This window comes from Aythya ferina (assembly GCF_964211825.1).
Source record: "Aythya ferina genome assembly, chromosome: 18".
NCBI classification, from domain to species: Eukaryota; Metazoa; Chordata; class Aves; order Anseriformes; family Anatidae; genus Aythya; species Aythya ferina.
Genome location: NC_140317.1, coordinates 3,999,738 through 4,022,766, shown reverse-complemented (window position 1 = coordinate 4,022,766; position 23,029 = coordinate 3,999,738). Strand labels below are relative to the sequence as shown.

General features: G+C 44.8%; 2 protein-coding genes across 3 annotated transcripts in view; one reads left to right on the top strand and one right to left on the bottom strand.

Moving 5' to 3' along the window:
• Positions 1 to 3,899: 3,899 nt before the first annotated feature.
• The window catches only part of JPT1 (Jupiter microtubule associated homolog 1), a 45,703-nt gene continuing 26,573 nt past the window's right edge, over positions 3,900 to 23,029 (top strand). Inside the window, exons 1-5 of one of the 2 annotated variants that reach the window (XM_084492065.1) lie at positions 3,900 to 4,128; positions 6,564 to 6,706; positions 7,307 to 7,404; positions 9,394 to 9,421; positions 13,771 to 14,051. In XM_084492065.1, the coding sequence (XP_084348191.1) occupies positions 4,073 to 4,128; positions 6,564 to 6,706; positions 7,307 to 7,404; positions 9,394 to 9,421; positions 13,771 to 13,919 (474 nt within the window). In that variant the 5' untranslated portion in view covers positions 3,900 to 4,072 and the 3' untranslated portion in view covers positions 13,920 to 14,051. Of the gene's footprint in view, positions 4,129 to 6,563; positions 6,707 to 7,306; positions 7,405 to 9,393; positions 9,422 to 13,770; positions 14,052 to 23,029 lie in introns of those variants that run through there. The other variant, XM_084492066.1, reaches the window with a different exon arrangement.
• ARMC7 (armadillo repeat containing 7) lies at positions 18,823 to 21,312 on the bottom strand. The gene is made up of 3 exons (XM_084492064.1): positions 20,993 to 21,312; positions 20,743 to 20,886; positions 18,823 to 19,822 (listed from the first exon to the last, which is right to left on the bottom strand). Exons 1-3 carry the CDS (start codon positions 21,057 to 21,059, stop codon positions 19,485 to 19,487), a joined length of 549 nt encoding a protein of 182 aa, XP_084348190.1. The 5' UTR covers positions 21,060 to 21,312; the 3' UTR covers positions 18,823 to 19,484.

Below are 23,029 nucleotides of genomic sequence, written 5' to 3'. Positions count from 1 at the left end.
GTGCTCTGAGAAGCTGATTCAAAAAGGATTCTAGAAGTGCAAGGTGTTTCTGAAATGGAATATACTAAACTGCTAAGGCTGTAAGGAAATACTCCGAGTGGTAACGAGAGATTCCTGCACTGACATATGGAGATGTTCTCGAAAGAAATTCTCTGAAGCAGTACTAAAATAATTGCTGCTCCAAGGTAACAGTGGTATCAAAACAGATGCAACATCTCCTCAGAAGTTATGGTCAAACATTATTTTCACGAGAGTATTTCTTTCTGGTACCTTCCCCTCATTACATCTGAGTCAAGCAGTGTAATCCAAGTGCTGTCGCTTTGTCTGCAGGTTCTATTGTGACCATCACTGCAACATTAATGAAAAGGTGTAATGTGACTGGCCCAAAGAAATAATACTTCCTATTGAAAGTGAACAATAAATTGGAGGACTTTTATTAGAGTTTTAGATTGTGGCCTCTTCTCAGTATGCTTATATCAGCTTGTGTGATAGACTGTTCTGGAGCAACAACAAAAAAGATCAAAAGTGAAATAACTTGGATTATTTTGAATTGTATTACCACTGACCTAATACACGTCAGTCGGTGGCTTACTGAGGCTTGTTCTTTTTGGCTGTGAACTTGGCAAACAATGCGTTCTGTTAATGAATAATTTAATCCTCTAATTTATCTTTTTTTGGTACTTAATGTCATAATTAATTGGTAGTACAGCACTTGTCCCTGATGGTGGAGATGTAGGAATGTGAGGATAAATAGGGGACGGAAGACTGGGATTTGGTCCATTTTCAGCCTTTGGTTGGCCTTCAAGATCCTTCGTTTCAGAGGTTTCCTGGTTTCTTCACTGGTAGTTTGGGACTGATGGTTTTACTCTAACATGGAGATGCTGGGAGGCCTACTCAGTGCTTATAAAATGCTTTAAGTCCCTTTGAGAGAGGGACTTACGGGGTTTTCCCTGGAAAAAGAACTTTAGCTCATGCATGAGGAGTAAATTAGGACTGGTGGGGCTGCTGAAGTAGTCGCTCACTGACAGCAGAGGTCCTAGAAGTAATGAGGGTTGGCGTGGTAGAAAGAGAGCAGAAGTGTGAGCTGCCCAGGAGCTGCAGGGGAAATGGGGACTTTGGGAGGAGCTGTAGGTTTTGACAAAGGATTAATCCTGATAGAAGGGTGACTTCGAAGTCCTGGGGAAAGACTAAGCCTGTGAATGCCCAAATAAAGTACTAAGAAGATTGTTGCTCATTAGGAAAGGAATATTCTCCAGGTGGATGGGGGAAAAGGAGGCAAAGGATACCCTTTCTGATGGATTTAGTGATGTTTTTCGTGGACTGGATGCTGAAAGGGAGAATCTAAGGTGTAGATGTGATACCCTGCAAGGCCTCTTGTAGGATCACCTAAGAAAATTTTGCAGTTTAAACAAACTCAAGACAAAAATGGAATCAAAGGAACTCAAGGAATCTGTCAAGATACTGATTTCCTCTTCCAGTGATGGATGTCTGTTTTTCACTAAACAACAATGCTTTTTGGAGTACACTGCCAGAGTTGGTAATAATTGATGCTCAGACAAGAAAGCAGCAGGAATCACTCTTTTTATGTTGTTTGGAACTACATCTCTGCAGCTTTGAGAAGTCTGGACATTGTGGTTCAAACCTCCCTCCCAAACTGCAGCTTACTCTTAGGAATTTTATGTGAAGATGCAAAGAAGCACCAAAGCAACTTTCACAACTCTTGCAAAATACAGCGTCTGCTCAGTAGGACAAACTTGGCACCTGTAGGATACCTGTATCCCACTGAACATCACCATGCATCACTTCAGATGCAAAGCCTGGATTGCTCAGAATCCAGCTGTAACAGAAATTACAAGCTGAGGCTTACTTCCTACTTACAGCTATGAATGAACTGATGGAAGAAGACAAGACTGAGTCAAAACCTCTTTTGTATGATGTGCTCGGAAAAAGAATGTCTTTTGTCACAAATAGTAGATACGTATGAAGAAAAACCTCTTGGCCACAGGAGGATCATCAAGCTGAATGTTTTCGCAAGCCAGTGGCATCTCTCCTTGCCCAGCCCTGCTCTGCATTTCCTGGAGTGTTGTTCAGACTTCCAGATGCTTTTTGCATTCATTGCACGATGAGTTTCAGCAACAGGTGGAATTGTTTGGTTTCTGAGGTTTTCAAACAGCTGCTGAGAATTGTTCTGGTCAAATGTCATCATCCTGGAAAGGACTGCAAGCCCAGTTTCTGTAGCGATCTTCATAAAGCCCTTGATCTCGTTATGGGTAAATAATTGGCAAAGCAGCTTTTATTTAAAGAATAACCTGCAGCCACGAATGTCTCAGCACCTCTGAGATCAGTGGAGTCCCTTGGAAATACTGAAGCTTTAGAATCTTAAAGCTGTATTTTAAAACTAGCTTTGTCAGAGGGAACGGGTTTTCCTTCATATTGATTTTTTTTTTTTTTTTTTTTAAAAAAAAAGCTCTGCATGTCTCAGGGCTACAACAGTTTTCAAACTCAAGATTCAGATCCTGTGGGTTGGAATAGAAAGCTTTTCGATGATAAAAATACTGTTGAAAGCTCCCGAGAGAGCAGAGGCTTACCTGCTAGCAAGTAGGTATCATTTGACTTTAATGCCCAACCCTAAGGGATAATAGAATTAAGACAACTGTGTCATCTTGCTTAAAACTTCCCTTTAATCCACCTCCTGAAAGATGTGACAGAATTCCCTGGGGATCTAAGTAGTGATAGTGGGGTTCTGTTTTTTAACATTTTTATAGACTCTATATAAAAATAAAATACTATGGCCCTGCTTGTGTAGCTTGAGCATTCAACTCTTTCCTGAGTTGTTAAGGCATGATAATTCAGGTGATGACAATTCAGTCACTTTGATCTCACTTTGTAAACAGAGCAGAGCAGCACAATCCTCTAGAGCTTGCAGTTTTCAGACAAAAAACACGTATTATATATTTTTAGAAGACTTTAATTTGGAGACAAGTGTTTGGAGGGCATTAAAAGCTATTATGAGCGCAAATTGGGAGGGATGCCTAGAACAGGCAAGGGTGTTTTTGCCCTCTCCTTTAGGCAAGCGCTAATTGCAATAATTTCAGCGCGGGGTCCTGGTGCGTTGGCTTTGGGGTCAAGGCAGTGGTGACCAGGGAAGTGTTGGTGGCTGAAAGTGGAGCTCGGGAGGGCCGCAGTCACCGAGCTGAGGGTGGGTTTGGTGCAGCTTTGTGCAGGCAGCGGGGCTGGACACGAGCCTCGTTGGACCAGCCCGACCCTCAGCTCCGAAATGTGCTGAGGGGGGTTTGGGGCTGGCCCTGCCGGAGCCGCCCGCTGGCTGCAGGCGGTGGAAGCAGCCTCGGGAGCCGCCTCAGCCCCACCCGGCCGCCTCAGCACCTCCGTGGCCTCCCTGCCTATTGTTCCAGGGCTCGGGGGCTGCGCTGTGCTCTGAGGGAACCGAGCTCCCGGGGGCCAGGTCCCCTCCTGGCTGGGGACGGGGGCGAGGGGCTGGGGGGAGCCGGGGCGGGCGCCTGAGGGGATTCCTGAGGTGATTTGGGGGGGGGGAGGGGGGGAGCGGGGACTGCTCCTCACAGCCCTCGGCCTCCGCCGCCAGGGGAGGGCCGCGGAGACTTTTGTCTCGCCTCACGCGCGGCTAAGCCAATCGCAGCTCGCCTCCCCTGAGCGACACGCCCTCCCGCCAATCATCAACAAAGGGCGCCGCCACCCCAGGCGCAGCCAATCGCCGGAGAGCAGACGTATTGCTTCACCAATGGGATTTTAAGGCTGAGCCCAGGCTTCTCGGAATAGACGGCGAGGCGGGCCAAAGGGCAGAATGGCAAGGCATTGTCCAATGGGAGCCGAGGATTGAGTTTGAATCGCCCAATGAGAAAGCCGCCAGGGGGCGGGCTTTGGGGACGCTATAAAAGGCGCGGCCGGTGCGGGCGGCGGCTGCAGTTGTCACCGGCAGCAGCAGCGGCAGGGTCCGAGGGGGGGAAGGGGCGCGCTCCGTTCCCGGGACCGTCACCTCCCGCCGGCCTCCTGACGGAGCCCTCTCCCCTGCCACCACCTCCTCCCGCCCGCCGCCATGACCACCACCACCACCTTCTCGGGCATGGACCCCAGCGGCAGGAACAGCTCCAGGTCCGCTGGGGGAGCAGGGCTCGGCGGCGGCCCTGGGGACCGTTAGGGAGCCGTTAGGGGACCGTTAGGGCGGTGGGGGCCGGGGCTCCCGCGTCCCGTTAGAGCCTCGAGGGGAGGGGGGGGGGAAGCGGCTGAGGGGAGGGGGGCGTTGGGCACCCACCGGGGGTGAACGGGGGAATTGAGGGGGTCCCGGCGACTACGGGGGGGGTCCGAGGAGGGTACCGGGGGGTCAGGCCGCGTCCTGCCGTGTCTGCCCGGTTCGTGTGGGGCCGGGGGCGGGGGGAGCTCCCACCCCCACACCCACCCCGGGCCTCCCGCCTGCCTCAGCCGCCTCCTAACAAAGAAGGGAGGCGACTCCCTCCGCGCTGCGCAGCCACAGCCGGGGGAGGGGGCGAGGGAAGGGGAGGGGGGCACCGCGCCCCGTTCCCCCTCCCCGTCTCTCCCCCGTCTCCCCTTTTTCTCCCCGGCCCCTCGGTGGGGGCAGCCCCGGGGGTTTCCTGAGGCTGGGCGCGGCCGGGGGCGGGCGCCATTGTCTTGTTCTGGGGCCCCCCCACCTCGTGCACCCCCCGCTGAGGGATTTGGGTGTCCCCCACCCCAGGGCGGCTGCTCGGGCTGGGAGACCCTCGGGGTCGGGGAGGGGGGGGACCCAAAGCCCTGCCCCGGCTCCCACCCCACAGCCGAGGGGAGCTGGGTGGGGAGCGGGGAGGCAGCACCGCCGTGGAAGAAGCCGTGGCCCTGCTCGGAACAAAGAAAACTTGCCAAGTCCGGCTGGAAGGGAAGGGATGCAGGGCACTTGGGCAGGCGTGCAGGGTGCCGGTGGATGCTGCAGCAGCGAGGGCAGGCTCGCCTTCAGCACCGAGCCTTGGCGGCTGCCTTTTCTGTAAGGTTTATGGCCTGACAAAGCAGATGCTTCCTGTTCGCTTCTAGCTTTTTTTTTTTCTTTGGGGTGGAGGAAAAAAAAAAAAAAAGAAAAACGTCTTGACAAGTGCTTCCTGGACGTGGATGAATTTTCAGTGCACATCCCTGGGTATCAGGTGCAATTTTAAGAACACTTCATTGCCTGAAGTGTGAGTTGTAGCTGTGATGAAGCATGTTAAAGCATCTTAGGGTCGAGAGAAGCTTCTAATAAAATCTGTCAACCTTTTGTCTTGTATTGGCAAAAGTGATTGCTTCTCTTAAGCAGCTTGAGTGATTTGCCTTTTAGCTTCAATTGCCTTTTCTGTTACTTTCATTAAGACCTTCTGTGGAAACTGCCATGCTGCTAAGAGAATACTGGTTTCACTGCTGTGGTAAAATGAGGTGACGTAAGATGAGGGGATGAGCCCTCTTTTTGAACAATCTGTTCTTCAAATTATTAAGTGTAACAGATGCAACCAAGAAAATACATACACAGGGACATTTCATCTGGGGAAAAAAGGTAATGAAGTGATTCAAGACCATTATACTATATCCCTTAATTCAGAAAGGAGAAGCAGCAAATCACAAAAGTGTTCTTGGATTCATAAAGCATATTACACAATAGTGGGATCCTCCCATTAGCTCCTGAGCATTATTAATTATATATTTGGAAAGGAATTTTGTAACAAAAAGCAGTTAGCTAGTTTAGTAACGCTAAATATTCACGTCCAACACCTTTGTGATTTTTTTCTTGCCATTGTCTTGAGTACTCTAGGCTGGAGAAGTGTTTTTGTATTGCACCTCAATTAAACTATTAGAAAAGAAGAGGGAGTATGCACCTTCCCTGGCTTGTTCTGCTCTTCCTTTGAGGGCACTGTGTGTCTTGAAAGCACGTTTCTCTTGGTGTGCTCAAATCTCTTTAAGCTCAGTCCAGTAGCACGCTGCAGGCCTAAGGGTTTTTCTGATGAAACAAATCCAGATAGAGGCCATAGCCCAGTCATCAGTGATGCAACCAGCACTTTGACTCATGTGCCAAACTTTAGTCTTTGCTGTGCTGCCAATTTGAAGATTAATTGCCTTCATAGGGTTCTCTAAAAAAAGCTGGATTCTGGTGTGCCTGTATAATTATATATATATTTAATTTGGTTGGACACTGAAGACTGGTGGCAGCTCTTGTTGACACCAAGTGAAGCAAGGACACAAGTAGGATACAGGAGTATTTTGTTTTGCTTTTGATAAATGTCACCAAAGAAGAGCAGTGGTGATGTAGTATTTTGCCTGAATGCTGGCAAGCAATTTAGCTTTATAGGTTGAGTTATGCACTGAAGACGTAACAGTGGCATTTATTAAGAGCCAGTGCATAACACAGTTATCTCACGTAGTTCCCATTTGGGCAGAATGTAGCCCGTGCAACTATCTGCCCATTACAAGAGCCAACAATGATCTTTTAGCTTATTGGTCTTGTTTTACATGTTAGAGTGCTGCTCAGTAATGCAGATTATAAAGACCCAAGGTTGTAAAGTTAAATCTCTCTGCAGAGTGCTGCGCCCTCCTGGTGGCGGGTCCAACTTTTCTCTGGGTTTTGACGAACCAAAAGAACAACCCGTGCGAAGGAACAAAATGGCATCCAGCATCTTTGGAACTCCTGAAGAAAATCCACCTTCCTGGGCTAAATCATCGGGTAAGAATGTTGTGCTTTGTTCCTAGTTCTGCTGACATGCATTAATCCATTCTTGGTATTGGCCTGGAGCTGCTGGTGTCTGTGTGTGGAAACCTGAATTAACCTCCTATTTGGTAGTTTGGGGCTAGAAATGATGTCTACTTGCATGGGAATTTTTCTTTTTTGAATTAGTTTCAAACTCTTTTTCAAAATTACCTTTTATTGTATGTCTTGGACATAGGTGTTGCAAGCAGATAGCTAAGAGGAATGGATTTTGGATGTGATATCTCCAGATTAATCATGTTACAATAGGGTGAACTTCTTTCTTAGTATGTGGATGACCGCTGATCTTGATTAATCAGAGGAAGTTTAGCTTTGTGCTGTGATTGCAGCTGGGGTTAAGCTTCCATTTCTGCAGAGCATTTCCAGTAGGGCTGGCCTTGGGACCCTGCACGAGATGCAGCCATACAATTGTAATATGTGAGTCACTATGTAAAGACCCAGGACAAACCTCGGGGTGGTAAAGCTGTCATTTACAAAAGAAGAGCACCACATCGGTTTTCATCTGCTTTCCCAGTAAGTTAATCTTGCAACCTGATTGGAATCAATCTCTGCTTCTAGGGACTAAGCCAGGTGAAATCAGAGAAGACAGTGAATCCTCTGGACCACAAAGAAGAAACTCAACTGATGCTAACTATGGAGACTTTGTAGATCCAAAGGTCAGTACATGAACTACAAAGAGCCTGATAAGGGGACACTTTGCTCTCTGTATGTGATTGCTTTATCACTGATAGTTGCTCAGTTGAAATGGTTGCAGAATTCAAAGTCTTATTCTCAAACCTGTTGTTGCCCTGAAGGTTCTCTATTCTGTAGGATAGTCTTACAGTGTGCTGGTGGAGGCTTGGATTTTTCTCAAAGGAGTGCTTTCTAGAGCCCTTAACTCTTCTTATTGATGGACAGTAATGAAGCGGTGTGAGATCTCACTTTAGCATTAATTGTTTTAATTATTTTTAACAGATTGTACAAACAATAGTTACCTACATTGAACTGTGTGGATTTATTGACTTACAAGGGACTTGGTTTCATATCACATCATCACGCCCCTCAGTGGCATGAATGCTTGTTTTATTTCTGTTACTCTCTTCAGTAATACTATCAGAAGTGTTATTTTCTATGTAAACTACTTGATAGCAATATGGAGCATAATTTATAGTGTTAACATGGCTTTTGATTGATATATGATTATAGTTAATAGCAAAAACAGGACAAAAAGTAATAATTCCTCTGAACGTAAGGAAAAAAAGTGAAACCTGGAACAGACTGCACTTGCAAAACCAAATTTCATAGGTGAAAAAAAATAAACCTCTTGAGCTTTAGACATAAGCCTAAACCTAAAGAGAGGTTTTCCAGAACAGAATTTTGTAGGTAAATCACCACTTAAATCTTGTATAGATACCTTTTGAGTATAACCTTATAGGTTATAAATAGCAAGTTTTATTTTGATAACTGGCATCAATCATCAGTTTAACCCATTTTGTTATTAATAGCTTCAATGAGCCACAGAATTGTTCATTGTTGCATAAAATATCTTGTTCCAATTTAGCAAATGCAAGATTAAATTTATAGCTGCTACCACAGAAAACAAAAGTAAACTCTTTAGTCTAATTCTATTTTCTACTTAATTGTATTAAATACTCTGTCTTGTGGTTCTCAGCTTTGCAAACAGGATTCTTGTGATGCAGAATACTTTAATTTTGTGCAGTGATTAAAGCTACAAACAGCAGAAGCTAATGTACTACAGCCCAGTCTGAGATTTAAGGGGATGTATTTGCATGCATTGCTGTGTACTAATACCCTAACGACTGCGGGCTCACTGTGTAATTAACAATGTTAAGTCTATGGAAGTATATAAAACCTCATGCCGTTGAGAAGCCTTTGCTGCTGGAGGACTTTCTGTATCTTTGTGTTGTTACAGTCTGAACCCAATGAGTATGAAAAGAATGTTTAGCTGTTTGTGTAGTGAAGGAAACTTTATCTGTAAAAAAGCTTCTTGATGTTTCACAAAAAAAAAAAGTTAAATATCCTGGATGGAACAAATATTCTTGACCTTGCTAACAGATACATGTTTGGTGTTGGAAAGATTTGCTTATAAGAAAGGAGGGAACACCAAAATATTTCTAATTGCTTTGAGTATGATTTTCTTGTCGTTACTGCTTGGCAATTGCAACGATCTGGTTACTGTCAGTTCTGCCTGATGAAGGATGCTGTATTTAATAGTGCTGTAAGACACCTGCATCCTTCACAGTGTGGGAGCAACAAGTGTACCATATGTTACAGGTCATCAAGATTACTTCGGTACTATCTGTTTAAATTTTTAAATGTATGTCAGGTAAATAAGCATTTGATTAAAACTTAAATTAGTCACTGTGTGAGAACTAGTGCTTACAAACCCATCGTATTAATCTGCATAAATATGTATCTAGAACCAGCCATGCTACTCTGATACCTGCTTCCTCTGCTCTCCTATCTGCCTGTTCTTGCTCTAAAAGTTCTTCATTGGGTCTGTCAGAGTGTCGTTGGGCAGAGCAGCACGCTTGACCAGCTTTGTCTGGCCACAGCACGGAGTATTGAGTACCCTTTTGATGGAGGTATGGGGAAAATACTTTTTGGAGTATGAGATATATAACGTGTTCCTCTCTCTCTTCTAGGGAGGAGATGGTGGTGGTGAAACTTCTGGTGAGTAACTCCTTCAGGCTCTTCCAGTAGAACAGTTTGTACTTACTCTCCGTTGAAATAGAAGAGGTCATGGGATATACAAATGGTTTCTCTCAAGACAGACAGCTTGGGGTTCTCCCTGGAATCCATCAAATCAATATCATGACCTCATTACTTCAGTGGAAGTTGGTAAGAGTGGATATGGAATGCAGTGGCAGAATGCCTCTGTTTAGTCATCAGGTTAGAGACAAGAACAGTCCTGTTCGTTTATTTTGCCAGCAGCAGCTGGTGTCGAGATTTGTTTAAGTACTAGAAGGCAAGGTGGGTACCTTCTTGCAAAGACTTAAGTCATTGAAAGACTATAATTCTGTTTTTAGGAGTTTACAATTAAATAGTACAGTCAACTTCATAGATTTTAGTTCAGCAGTTTACCTCTTTCCATAGTGTTTTTCCACACAGCAAACACTTGATGCACAGAAATAAGCAGGAACAGCTACTGCATCTGAAAGCATCTGCATTAACTAGCTTTTAAGTTCCTGTTGCTTTTTTAAATGCTAATTTTTGCCAAGGAAGTGCATATGCATACTGAGCCCTTCATGTAAACAGAGGAACTTCCCCTTGCAGCATACATTTTACCTTGAAGGGTTTTTTTTTGTTTGTGTTTTTTGCTCTGAGGGTGGAAATCTCTCCTTTTTAAGATTTACCTTAAGAATAGCTACTTCCTGATGTGTGTTGTTGACCAAGTAGTTTACGTGTTACTTCTAACACCTAAGAGCTGTGGAAGATGGCTACAGCTATTATCAGTTCCATATCCTGAGCAGACTTCTGCTGGGAGGGTGAGAGGTTTTCCAGAGTGCTTATTAACTACCTCTAAGTGGTATCTCTGGCCAAAATAAGTCTTTCTCCTCCGGCAACATCACTGCTTCTAATAAAACTATAAAGGCTGCTTTAGTCTGTCTTCCCCTTGTCTGTCTGATCTTAATTAGCACCCTAGTGGGCATTTAGTTTGTGCCTTAGGTAGGAGAATGTGGTTTGATAACAGAATTGCCCTGGTCTGAGGGCTCTGCTCCTTCTCCTGCTACTTGCTTAAAGCAGCTCACTCTGGGGTTAGAAGACAGCCTGCAAGGAGTGATGAGGCAAGAAGAGGTGGCATTGGAGGCAGCAGAAATACAGCTGCCTGGGTTAGCAACACCTGACTGAAACTTTGAGTACAGACTGATATTCCTGACTCTTACAAGTTCCCTCTTTCACAGGTCTAATATTTGTTGGCCTTTGGTTTGTTTCCAGAAGGTGACAATAAAGGAAGCCTTTATCAAGCACTGAGTATATCTATGCTGGGAAGTGGTTTCCCAAATAACTAAATAAGCAATCTGTTATTGGACAGTAGCACCGAGGTAGTGTTCCTAACTGGAATTGTCTGCTGTTGACTAAAAATTAAATGTTTGAAGACACATGGCAAAATAAAATGGAGGTACTTAGGAAAGGAGTAGGAAGTTAATGGTTCCTGGAGGTGGTGTATGTGGCAGACACCTGAGAATCTAGATGCATTGCTAAATTAATCTCTCCCTTTGATAGATTTGGGTATCTTAGCTTAATGGAGCACAGAGTCCTGTTGAGCTGGCTGTTTCACTCCACCACTTGATATTCCCGCTGTGTGAGATGGCAGGCACTGGATGGTGAACATCCCACTTGTTACACATGTCATTTTGCACTTGACGTTGCATAGCTGTCTCCTGGGTTTGAAATGGGATGAATATGCCTCTAAATAAAAGCTGTCGGCTTATAAATTCACAGCATAACTAGATTTTTAATAGGCTCCCATCATTAAAAGTTTCCTCTTGTGCATTTGGAAATGATTTTCTCTATGTAACTGATGTTAAAACCCCATGTAGGTGTCAGGTGGGATGTGCATTTTTATTAATCATGTCTGTCTAGGGGAAGAAGAGTTGTTCCTTTTGCAGAAGTGTTCATGCTTCCTGTTTGGAATCTGTAGTTCCTTTTTGTGCATCAAGGGTTCCAATAGTTTGCAGTGTACTCATTAGCAAACTGACTGACAGGTTACATCCTTTCTGATAAGGGAAAAACTTCAATATTTGATCCGATCCTGTTGCCTTTAACCACTTCAGTTTCTAGGTTAGCACTGTGCTATACCTTGATTATGTGGGAAGAACTACTGCATGCGTCAGCTGGCTAAACGAGTCTCTAACATGCTATGGAAACTTCCACAAATTCTCCTGTGCTCGTAATTCATGTTTCTTCTGTGATTGGGTTAGTGCTGTGTAGCTGATGAATGTGACTAGCTAAGAAGAACTAGACAGTGCTTAATTGACTGTCACCAGTGACTGCCTTTACATGATGCACTGGAAGGTGAATTCTGACGTTCAGTAGACAGATTATCATGGCGAGTACTTCACAGTGCTTGGGCTGTCTGCTTGAAGCACAGACAATGAAGCATTCAGTGCTGTCCGAGCAGCAGGCATGGCCACAGTTGTTCTCAGCTTGCTGAGTAAGCAGGCAGTGGTATGCTTGAGCTGCAGAAGCTTCAAGCTTAAAACTTAGTATTCAGACTATTTTGTTCAGATGTGCCCGTGGGTTAATGAATGCAGCAGAGGATCTATACTGTAAATTATCTGGCTGCATGGAGGTTATGCTAAGCTGCTAGGGTTCTTTGTTAGAAGGTTCTTTGAGTGGGTTTTCTGCATTTCTGATAAAATCCTGCATCAAAAGTTATTTAAAAAAAAAAATAACTTCAAAAACAACAGTAAATTGCCACAGTATTGGATTAAAGCATCTCCTGTGGATTAGAAAATAGCTAAATAACAGGAGGCAAACAGTAGGGTTTAGTGATTGCTTTTCAGGTTGGAAAAATGAGCCATGGGAAGTGGTGCTGGGACTGGACTAGTTTTATTCAGTGTCTTCATCCATGACCTGGAAAAGGTAATGAACAGTGAAGTCTCCAATTTTGTTGGTGATAGCTAAGCTCTTTCAATGTGCTGATGGTGAGAAAAATCTTACGGTCAGAAGGACTTAACAAAGTGGGCAGATTAAAAGGTCTTTGCGTGAGTAAGTAGGAAAAAATAGTAACTTAAACCACCTAGGAAAATACCATGTAAACCATGCCAGTCCCATGTTTGGCTGTGTGCAGCAGTTAACTCTCAAGATCTGCCTTGTGTTTAACTACTGAAAATTCTTTGAAATGTTTGGAGGAAGGCAACAAATTGTTGCATGTCATCTGGAAGAGAACTGGAAAGAAGATGGCGTTTTGCTTCTCTAAGTAACAGTATGCCTGCATCTTGCGTTGTGTGTGCAGTCCCTGAAGTGTGAAGACCAGATGGTTGTAGTGGGGGTAAAGAAAAGGGGCAGAGGAAGGCAGCAGAAAAGATCAAGGAGGTTGAGCAGCTGCCTTGCGAGGGGACTTCTTGAAAAGAAGGCTGGGAGAGAGGGAACATAATCAAGATGAGCAAAATCATGATGGTACCGGTTAAGATGAATGTGCAGATGTTTCCCAACTCCTCCAAAAAGAGAGTTAGTGTTGATTAGATGAAACTAAGATCTGCTAAAAGCAGATGAAATACATATTCACAGACCTGGCCATGCACCCACACCCCCAAGCAACAGAAGACATTGTGGAGCTGATTTAGGCTTTTGGATCATAACTGATTGTATTAATTTATAAAAAGAAATATGAGGTACTAATGATCTTGCTGTCCTTATCTACTTCATTGACAATTAATTAATATATTAGTTATTTGCTAGAGTATTTAAAGTGCTTCCTGTGAAGAATTCCTCCTGTGTCCTGTCTTCACTTGTGGTTGTTCCGAAGTATTTAAAGCAGATGACGCTGTCATGTGCTTTCCAGGGAATGTAAGGCTCGAGCCTACCCATGCATGGATATTCCCCAGTCTGTTCTGTGTGAAGCCTCAGAAGTGTGTGTCAGACACTCTTCCCTCTAAATACCAGTTATGAAATTGGGAATGCAGTTTGAATCTGAGCTCTTGCTTCCCAGCACTGATGCTTTTGTTTCCAGCAACTGCTCAGATTGAGTTGAAATTGTTAGGGTGGTTGCACACTGACTGTGTACATGACTTAATTGTAGCTGCTTGTCATAAAAAAATAAATTCTGTGGTCCCCTAATAGTAGCTGAGTGACTGTGACTCTTGAATGCCTGAAACTGAACTGTAAGGCATCAGAGTTCTGAAAAATACTTCAGGCAGCAGAAAGTCTGTCATGCCAGCAGATTACAGCAGCACTCTCTGAGTGTGTTTGTAAGCCTGGAGAAAACTTTGTGGGGCTGATCTTCTGTCTAAGCCAGAGAAACCTCTGTCTTTCATTATCTACATCAAATACCTTAAAAGCTTCTTTTCTTTTAGAAAACACTGAGGCTGATGTAGAAGCTGCCCCAGGTCAGAATGAAGAAAAATCCCTGCCTGCTGCACCTGTTCCTAGCCCAGTAGCACCAGCACCTGCACCGTCCAGGAGAAATCCACCTGGTGGCAAGTCCAGCCTAGTCCTTGGTTAAACCTTTCCTTTCTTTCCTGACTGTTTTGAACTTGTGTCTGTTTCTTTTTCCCCATGCTTGTGAACTGCACAACTTGAGCCTGACTGTACATCTCGAATTTCTTTCATTAAAAGAAGCACTTTATGTACTCCATCCTTTTTTGAGATCAAGTTTTGTTGTTTTTGTTGTGTTTTTTTTTTTTTTTTTCCACTTCTGTCCTGTGTTTCCCCCAGATCTACTGGAAGTGACATGAGTGTTTTCTAGTGATAGACTTGAGGGAAAGCTTTATGAAGTATAGTAATGTAATTCAAAGGAGAGTAGATTGGTTCTAAATGTGCTTAGCGGGTTTTTGTACTGAGATTTTTAGAACCCCTTAGCTTTACAAAGGGTCTAGAGTCCTGGTTAAAGAGGCCAGCAAACAATCAGTAAGTGTGGTCCCTTCCTCCACGTGTGAGTTCGGGGGATCTAAAAGAATTCATTGTCTGCATGTGGTAAATGCCTTGAGCCCTGCTGTGCCATTTAAAGTGGTTAGTGTACACCATGCTGCCTTTAACAAAATAAAACAAAATAATCTTGGTACTAGACTACTACGAAGCAGGGTATGTGCCAAATAGAGGGCTAATGACCAGAGCCGCCTGGCCTGATGCTAGGAGGGGATTTATTCAGACGTTAATCAGTGAAGGTGGAGTGGATCGTATAAATAAATAAAAATTACAGGGCATTTTTTTTTACAACTGACTCAATGCTGTGCATGATCATGCTGGTGCTTGACCATGAGGTGAAAATCTCATCCTTTAAAGTGTGTGTTGTAATTTCACGAAGCTGGACTGTTGCTTAAAGTAAATAATATAGAAATTTTGAAGCAGTGTTTCCTGTGTGGGTTTTATTTCATGGGTTTGGCTCCACGTTGCTCTCAGCAGACCTGCCTTACTCCGACATAGGTGGGATGGAGCAGAAGAGGTGAGTTCATACACCTGACCTGGGGGTACCATCACATGCCATTGTCCCGTTGAAGAAAGTGTCTGACTTCTCTTTGGTTTTATCTTCTAGAACAGAGAAGCATGCCCTATGGCTCGATACATGTAATCTGCTTTACCAGAAATATTTCCTTCTCAAGAAAATAGAGGAAACGAAAGTTTCTTGTCACAAAAATAAATCAGATCCTCACCAAAAAGGGGGTGTAAGGGAGACCAAGTGATCACGTGCTCTGCCGTCCTGGAGGGTATCTGCTGTGTGATAAGCCGCAGCACGGGGTTTTGTACAGAACTATGTGTGCAGGAGGGACTGTGCCTTTTTCACCCTCCCCCGTCCTGGAAGAACAGGATCTAAAAATACCCCAGCTTTCCAAGTCAGTTTTGGAGAAGCCCTGGCCTTACATGTTTAGAGCAAATCCAGTTTTATAGGTTAATGTGCTCTTCCTCTCCCACAGCTGGGGGTGTTCTTCCCTACAGCTGTTATGAAATGCTGTCTGGCTGCTGGGTACATGTAAATCATGCCTACCTGTTTCCTGGCCTAGGAGGAGGAAAATAATAAATTTCCATTTCCTTTGCAAGCTCCACAGCCAGAGGAACGTCTGAATTCTCCTTTACAGTTTCTGAGACTGGGCAAGTTGCCTTTCCACCTGCCTTGATCAGAGCATTGCAGCCGCAGCTGAGATTCACTACAAGGGTGCAGGACACATACAACAAGGCAGCTGCTCGCTATCCTTGCTGATCAGTTTTGTTTCTCACCATTGGCATAAGCCCAATTAGTGGTTCACTCACCTGTGCTGCCACCTGGGTTCTGGGTGGGGGGATTCATGCCTGCAAACCCCATCTCCCCCCGCTGCCTGCACTTGCCCTGTGGGCCCAGCTTAGGCACGTTTGAGCTGCTGGGGGCCACCCTGTGCTGGTGGCACATGGATGGCATCCTGGCTGACTTCGTGGGCGCAGTGCTGCGGGACTTCTGCAGTGAGTTGTGCCTGGAGCTGGTGGAGCAGCAGGACTTCGTGCCGGAGCAGTACGACGGGCTGCAGCTTGGGGTGAGTGGTGGGGTGCTGCGGGCAGGCAGATCACACAACTGGGGCTCCCCTGCTCGTAGGAGCTCCGTGGAGAGTTCTTTGATGCTAGCAGCCTTAATTAGAGCGATAAGAGGCTTCTTCCAGGGAGATGCCAGCCTTTTCAGGGAGATGTGTGTGAGAATGAAGGATTCTGGTGTAAAAATAACTGGGGGTGAAGTTTTTCGCAGAGCTGTGCTCACAGACTGCTCTGCAGCAACGGTGGTAACGTCCCTGCAGCTCCCTGAGCACTCTGAAGCATTAATGTAGCTCTTTAGCAGGCCAAAAAGTACAGATATTATATATGGGCCTTGTATGGTTAATAAAGCCCCATTTCTACATCATTCCCTCTGCATGCTCTGAGGAGCAAAGCGCACGGTAGGGAAGTGATCTGGAAAAAAACGTAAAAGGCTTGCGGTGCACCCTATATCTGTGCAAATTGCTGCTGTTTTTAGCTTCCATTATGTTTGCTAATGACTGAATGAATAGCAGAGTTATTTGCAAGGCAAAATTATAAATACTATGAATCCAGGCTCCTGCTGCCTTCCTGTTACCACAGGACAACTGGGACTCTTCAGAAAGGCGGATGGGTGCTGATCCAGGCCGTGCCATGTACTTTCTGTGAGAAGTTCGTTCTTAACTTTTAAGATCCTGCACTGAGCATGTAATTTATTTATTTATTTCTAAGGAGTGACAACTCCCATCCATTTCCTTCCTAGTTCCATAGCTAGGTGCTGGTATCTGCAGCAATGTGACAAACCGGAGTGCTGGGTCTGGGCAGTGTTTTCACAGGCTCCAGATGACCAAGCTCTGATCCATGGCTGCTGATGCTTGAAACTTCTGGAACTAGTAAATGTGGGCAATAGACATTGTTTTCTTTCTTGCTTTATATGAACAGACACAACTTATTGCTTAAGTGAGTATGTTTAGGTATATAATATATATATATATGTGCCTTTTATGAGACTCACTTAGGTGTACTGGGACAAGAAAAAAATATAAGTAATTTAAGGGATTGTGATCATGTGAATGTTTCATTCGGTTCTATTTCTGACACTTTTATTTCCTAATTTGGTTCACGCTCATCCTGTTTGTTCCCAGACCTTTCATGTGTCAATGAAATAACCAGATAAGTGGCTTGAGTCCCACGCAGATCAGCAGGGGCAGAAAGTTCTTATCTTGCTGTTCATTGTTAGTTGGGCTTCACAAGGAAATTAGGTCTATGTATTCCCATCCATCTCCCTCTTCAGTAACCTCTGGATGTCTGGTTTAGGTGCATTTGGCAGAACAATAATTTAGCAAAGAATTTAGCGAAGATTTGAAGTTGAAGATTTGAAGATCTAACATGGTAGCTCTCATACTTACCACTTCCTAAGGCAAACTCATGGGGCAGTGGCTTGACTAGGCTTCGGAGAATTGGCAGATAGTTCTTCCACAAAGCAGAGCAAGGGTGGGATGAGAATGAGGAAGAAATTTTTTTCTTACTTTTGCTGTTTGGTGTGTCGTTTGTTTTTGAGAAATGTCTTCTGGTTCTCAGAGTCATCAAATCAATTTTCTTTCTTCTCCTAGCAAAGCCTGACTTTTTTTTTTTTTTTCCTGATATGGAAAGTTGCCAGTTTCTGTTGTCTTGCTCTAGGATAAAAGCTTTCAGAGACAAGCTTTTCAGACACTGATTCTGTAATCAAATCTCCTTGGGAAGAACTCCAAGGAATTGTTGCTGAGATCAGTGAAGCCTTGTGTGGAAGTAAAGACCTGGGTAGGTCTGATTGCAGTGTCTTCACCCAGACTCCTTAACCTCTTCTGATTTGCATGTGAATTCCAGCAGTGCTTCCAACTTTGTCTGCTGTTTTACCAGGATTTGTAAATGTTGACAGCTGAGTGAGCACCATCATTTGAGAGATTTCTTTAATGCTGAGTACTCATCGCTGCTTAATTGAAAAGTTTTTTTTTTCGTGTTCATATTCCACTGGTGATAGAACAGGGACATCATCAGCTGGACTATAAAAGCAATCTTGTACAATTGCTAAGCAGAGGTTGCCAGCCTGCCTTTGAAGAATACTTACAAGAACTAAGCTTTCCGCACTGTTTGTTGGCATGGGAATGTAAGGCTTTAATGTCTGTGGAAAAATGCTAGCTTGACAATGCTGAAGTTCTTCGTATGACCCTAGGAAAGGTAAGATTTGCATGTCTTAGAGTAGAAGAGATACTGGAAGCTTAACCTCTCACAAGAATTTCTTATCTGTGCATTTAAAAATTGAAAGCAAATGCAGGCAATAATGCAAAAACGGAGTGCTGGTCAGTCCCACGGCCAGGGTAACACCCAGGTCAGCAGCTGGCAGGGAAACCCAGCCCCAGGAAGCAGGACACTGACCAGGGCAGGGGTGCTACTGGGGCAAAACGCTTGTAAAATGAAGTGAGCTGCTCTCATCAGACATCCCGAGTCCTCCCCGTGTGTCTGGAAGCTTTTCCTGCATTCAGCTGATCTCTTCAGAGTTGTTCCTGACATTTGCTATTGAAGAGATACTGTAAGACAAGCAGGTGTTTTTTTTCTTGTTTGCTTGTTTGTTTGTTTTTGTGCTTTTAAGCTCACTCCTGTGTGTTTTGTACTGACTGGGAGCAGAGAGGGAAAAATAGGAAATAAAGCTCTGGAACTTGCACAGATGCAGGGTTGTTGTCTTTGTCATCTGTCACTGTCATCAACAACCAAACCCTGTATTTGTGTTTAACCACCCTGGCTTTTGGGTTGCCTTTTGCTTGGTTGGCTGACAATGAAAGGAGACCAGGCTGGCTTCGATCTCTGGACCATGTGTGTTAGTGAGTGGGTGAAGGCTGGACTGCAAATGCTGTAGAGAAATATTTATGAGTTGATACAAAACTGTTTACACAGCATTTAAGTTAATGTTTTATTAAGAGAAGGTTTTACAAACAGCTGTTCTTGTGAGCCAAAGTGCCATGAGCCTTTTTTCAATCTTCACCTTTCTCACCAGTGGTAATGAAAGAAATATAACTTTCCCCTTCCCAATTTATGGGATAGCTGCAACCTGTTCTGTGTAGTAATTTAACCTATGGCATGATGACAGGATGGCACATTCAGTACCAAAGTGATGTAATAAAATTGCAAATTGCTTGGGCAGAGAAACATCTTTCTTCTGCAGGAAGAATGAAGTTCATGTGACGTTTCAAAGTCATTTGAGTTGACAATGAAGGGGAGAACTGCAGCAAAACCAGCCAAGAACTGGAGGGGATGTAAGCCCAATAACCCAAACAGAAAAATATAATTGCTAGGAAGGATTATTTGTGCAAGCTGCACTTGGCAACCTGCTGTCCAACAGCCACAACCTGTTTTATTTTAAATATTTGCTTGCAGTTTATGCTTGGCCTGTTGTAGTGCTACATTGTCCTCTTTATTAAATACTACAATCCAGCACTAGTCTGACCAATTTCCCAGTCCTTTGTTCCCACCATGCTCTTGACCTGCTGAGCAGAAAGTGGAGACATGGGAAAACAGAGGGAGGTCTCCCCATTAAAAGCTCCCAAATGCTCTGATGTCTTCAGTCCTTAGGAAGAGGAATCCCTACTGCTGTGTGTTTGCTTAGGTTCTGAGCCTCTTCCACTTGCAGAGGTGTGCAGTAATCCTCCAGAAAGACAGTTGCCAGATTGCTTAGCCTTCTGCTGGCTGAGAGGGAGAAGCGTAGCATGCACTCCACCACTGGGAGAGCTGTGGTCTGCTGGCGGGACTGCGGCGTTGTCAGGTACATCAGCGTTGTGACTGCTGACATGACGGTCTCCTCGTTGGAACTGGAGAGGCAATTTATTATGGGCTCTACCCCATTGGCCTCCAGGATATAATCTTTGTTAGTTTTATCCAGGCACAGGTTACAAAGACCACCTGAAACAGCAAAGGACAGTGTCAGACACAGGCAAGACAAGTATTTTTTGCACACTTATCAGGATGCACTCTGCTCTCTGCTCCCCCCGCCTTACTTTATCCTATTTAAATAAATGGACACCTTATTCAGGAATAAAGGGCAATAGACTGAACGTATTCCATAGGTTTATATTTATTGATACTAATACAGTTTGATCCTGCCCAGTTAGATACTTGCACTGGGTTGTCCTTGGATGGCCGCTCTATCTTCTCTCCCTTCTGTAAGGCAGTACACAAAGATATTTTTCCTGAACAGCTCTAAATCTCAGGAATTGTAAGATGTTATTAATTATCTTACATAACCTCTTTGTTTTTTTCCCCAACCTAGAGTGGTAATAGAAATTATTTCCTTAAATTCAGTTGAATACAGGTGCTGATTTCTAAAGTGCTGATCAATATTTTGCTGATCCATCTTTTCTAATACAAAAATATGCATCCAAGTTTTCTGTAAGATTTGGTTGGAAAACTTTTAGCTGCTTCCTGGTCTGTTTTCTTTATTCTTCTTGGAGATTTTCCACCAGAGCACTCCTCCCCCTGTATGTCATTAGAGGGCACTGTACTGCTGTCAGCTAGTTTTCTCTTAGTCTTAAAAAAGACAATCCTTTCCAGAAAGCATTTTTTTTTAAGCACAGCAGCTATATTAAAATGAAGGAGACACACTGCCCTTAAAGTCATTCCTGATCCTTCTTTCCTCTCACCCCATTCCACTCACTTTGCACTAACCAAGGGCTTGCCAGCATGCAGCACAGATAATTATCATTTGCCTTCTTGAACCCGGGGTGAGTGGCTGCTGAACGGAGGCACTGGGACGAGCAGCCCAGCTCCTGTCGTCCCCTACCCCAGTGGGTTGTTTTATCAGTGTACTCGGGTGCAGTTCTTACCAATAGCGAACTCCACAAGGGTCTCATTGTCTTCAGTCAGCATATCAAGGAAAAGATCCAGGACCTGAAGCTGCCGGAGGTACTCGTAGTTCTTGGGGTCGTAGGCAAAGTTGGCAAGGTTGGCCAGCACCTGCTCCTTGGCCTCTGCAAGGGAGAAGCATCGTGTGAAGGAGGGGAACGGTGCCAGAGGCACCTGCCACGTGTGACACGAAGAGTAGCAAGCAACGGAGCTCAAACTTTTAAACGTTACCTGAGCTGTCCGTCACCTGGAACTCGGTGACGAGGGCCTGCAGGTACTCCAGCCTCCCCAGCTCCATCCCGCTGCTCCCCAACGAGCTCGGGGGCTGAGAGCCCGGTGCTTTGCTCTCCCCTTCCCTGTCAGCAGGCGGGTACCGGCCAGGGCCTGGCCACACACGGGAAAGAGCCGGGAGGGCCCCGCGGCAGGGGACGAGGCCTCGCCGCGCCCAGCGGAGCCCGGCCGGGGGCCCCCACAGGAGGGGTGGGCGGGAAGGGTGCGGCCGCCATTTTGTGGGCGTCGCTATCTTCAGGCCGCGGCCGCCATTTTGTGGGCGTCGCTCTCCTCAAGCGGCGGCCGCGGCTCCTCCTCTGCGGCCGGGTTGGGGGTGTCTGGGCTGGATAGCGATGGGACCGTGTTACTTGTTATTGATAACTGCAAATAAATAAAGCCTGTTACTGATAACTTCACATAAATAAACTCGAGTCTGGGTATTTCACTTTGTATTTGGCGAAAATTGGGGTTTTTAAGCACTTCCCGTGCACGGTAAGATAAACTACCTGGAAGGAGCTACTTAAAACGGCAGCAGGTAATTCCTCCCCGGCTGTACAACGTCCTGGTCTAAACACAGAGCAATTAGCTGATTCTGAAGAAAGGCAGTTCTAATGAAACCACCATTATGTGCACCGCAAGTGGACTCAAATGTGGTTCACTTTGTGGAAATCCCTAAGTGAAGGTACATAAACATCGTGCACTGGGGGTAGGCTCAGCAGAAGTTTGCCCTGATTTTATTGAGGCAATTAAATGACTACAGGTTCTTTTGTAGATAAGGTAAGGAACAGTCTGTGAGCAGATGTTTTTGGTATTATCTCGAGTACTTGATTTTCTTAGAGAGGAAATTGAACGTGGTCTGATCTACCAAATATATGGCACCAGTGACAAGCATGCTGGGCTGATAATCGCTCCTACCACACAGCTGGGTGTAGTAAACTGTCTGCCCACAGCCACATTAAATAGAAGGAGGAGGAAAGAAGCTGCACTGCATACAGTAATGCTTTTAGCATTGTAATGGCGTGGGAAGAAAGGGAATGGGGAAGTCACGGTATTTATTTCCACTTTGTATAAAAGTTTAGGCTAGGCTAGCACCTTCAACTCATAATTCCTATGCATTGGTTCACATACGTGTATGTATATGAAAACGAGCAACGATGGTGCTGCAAACGACTTCCACGTTAGAATGTTAGCATATTAGCACATCTCTTTTAATGTAGGTATTTGTAAGTGTTGACATACTTTAAGCCACATCTGTCATTGCTAATGTGTACTGGCGTGTGACTAATGTGAGAAAGCAGAAGAGAAAGCAAAGGCAAACAAGCTAACCCAATACAAAGGAAAAGTGGTTAAGGATACTGGGATTGACTAATAAGGACTGAAAACCGGAGCATTTAAAGAGGAAAAAAGCAATAGCGTCTGCTCACAAATACTGTATTTGTGGTCAGTCAGTACACTTTTGCAGGCATAAAACCAGTGGAAACTTTGTCCTCCTCTGAACTGGTTGCAGCAGTGTTTAGAAACAGCTTGTACCTGTGTTGGCTGGATTTCAGGTGATGCATCTCTGAAAACTGTACTCTCCAGGTCACGCTATTCAGTGTGTGGCAAGAAGTAACCAGGGGGAGAGGAAAACTCGTGCTTGGCTTTCTGGGAACTGTTTGCTCTGTTCCTCCTAACCTTCGTCTTGTTTTGAGTTTAACCAAAGCTGGTTAAGAAATGTGAGGAACATTTTGCATTTAATTTGATGTGGTGCAGCTGCCTCCTGGAGGAGAGTTTGACAACATTCCCTGGGTCTTGTGGTCCTCAGAGGTTTTCTGTAAGAGTTGCAGGCTGTGCTAGCACTGCTTATATGGCAAGCTTTGTTACAGGCTGTGTGCTTGTCTGTGCGCTGGCTTGCTGCAGGGAGTTTGTCCTGATCATCCAGAAAGATCACTTGGCAGTAGGTACGTAGCCGTCTTACTCAGACTGTTTACTCAGGTGATACCTGCTATATTGTTTAAT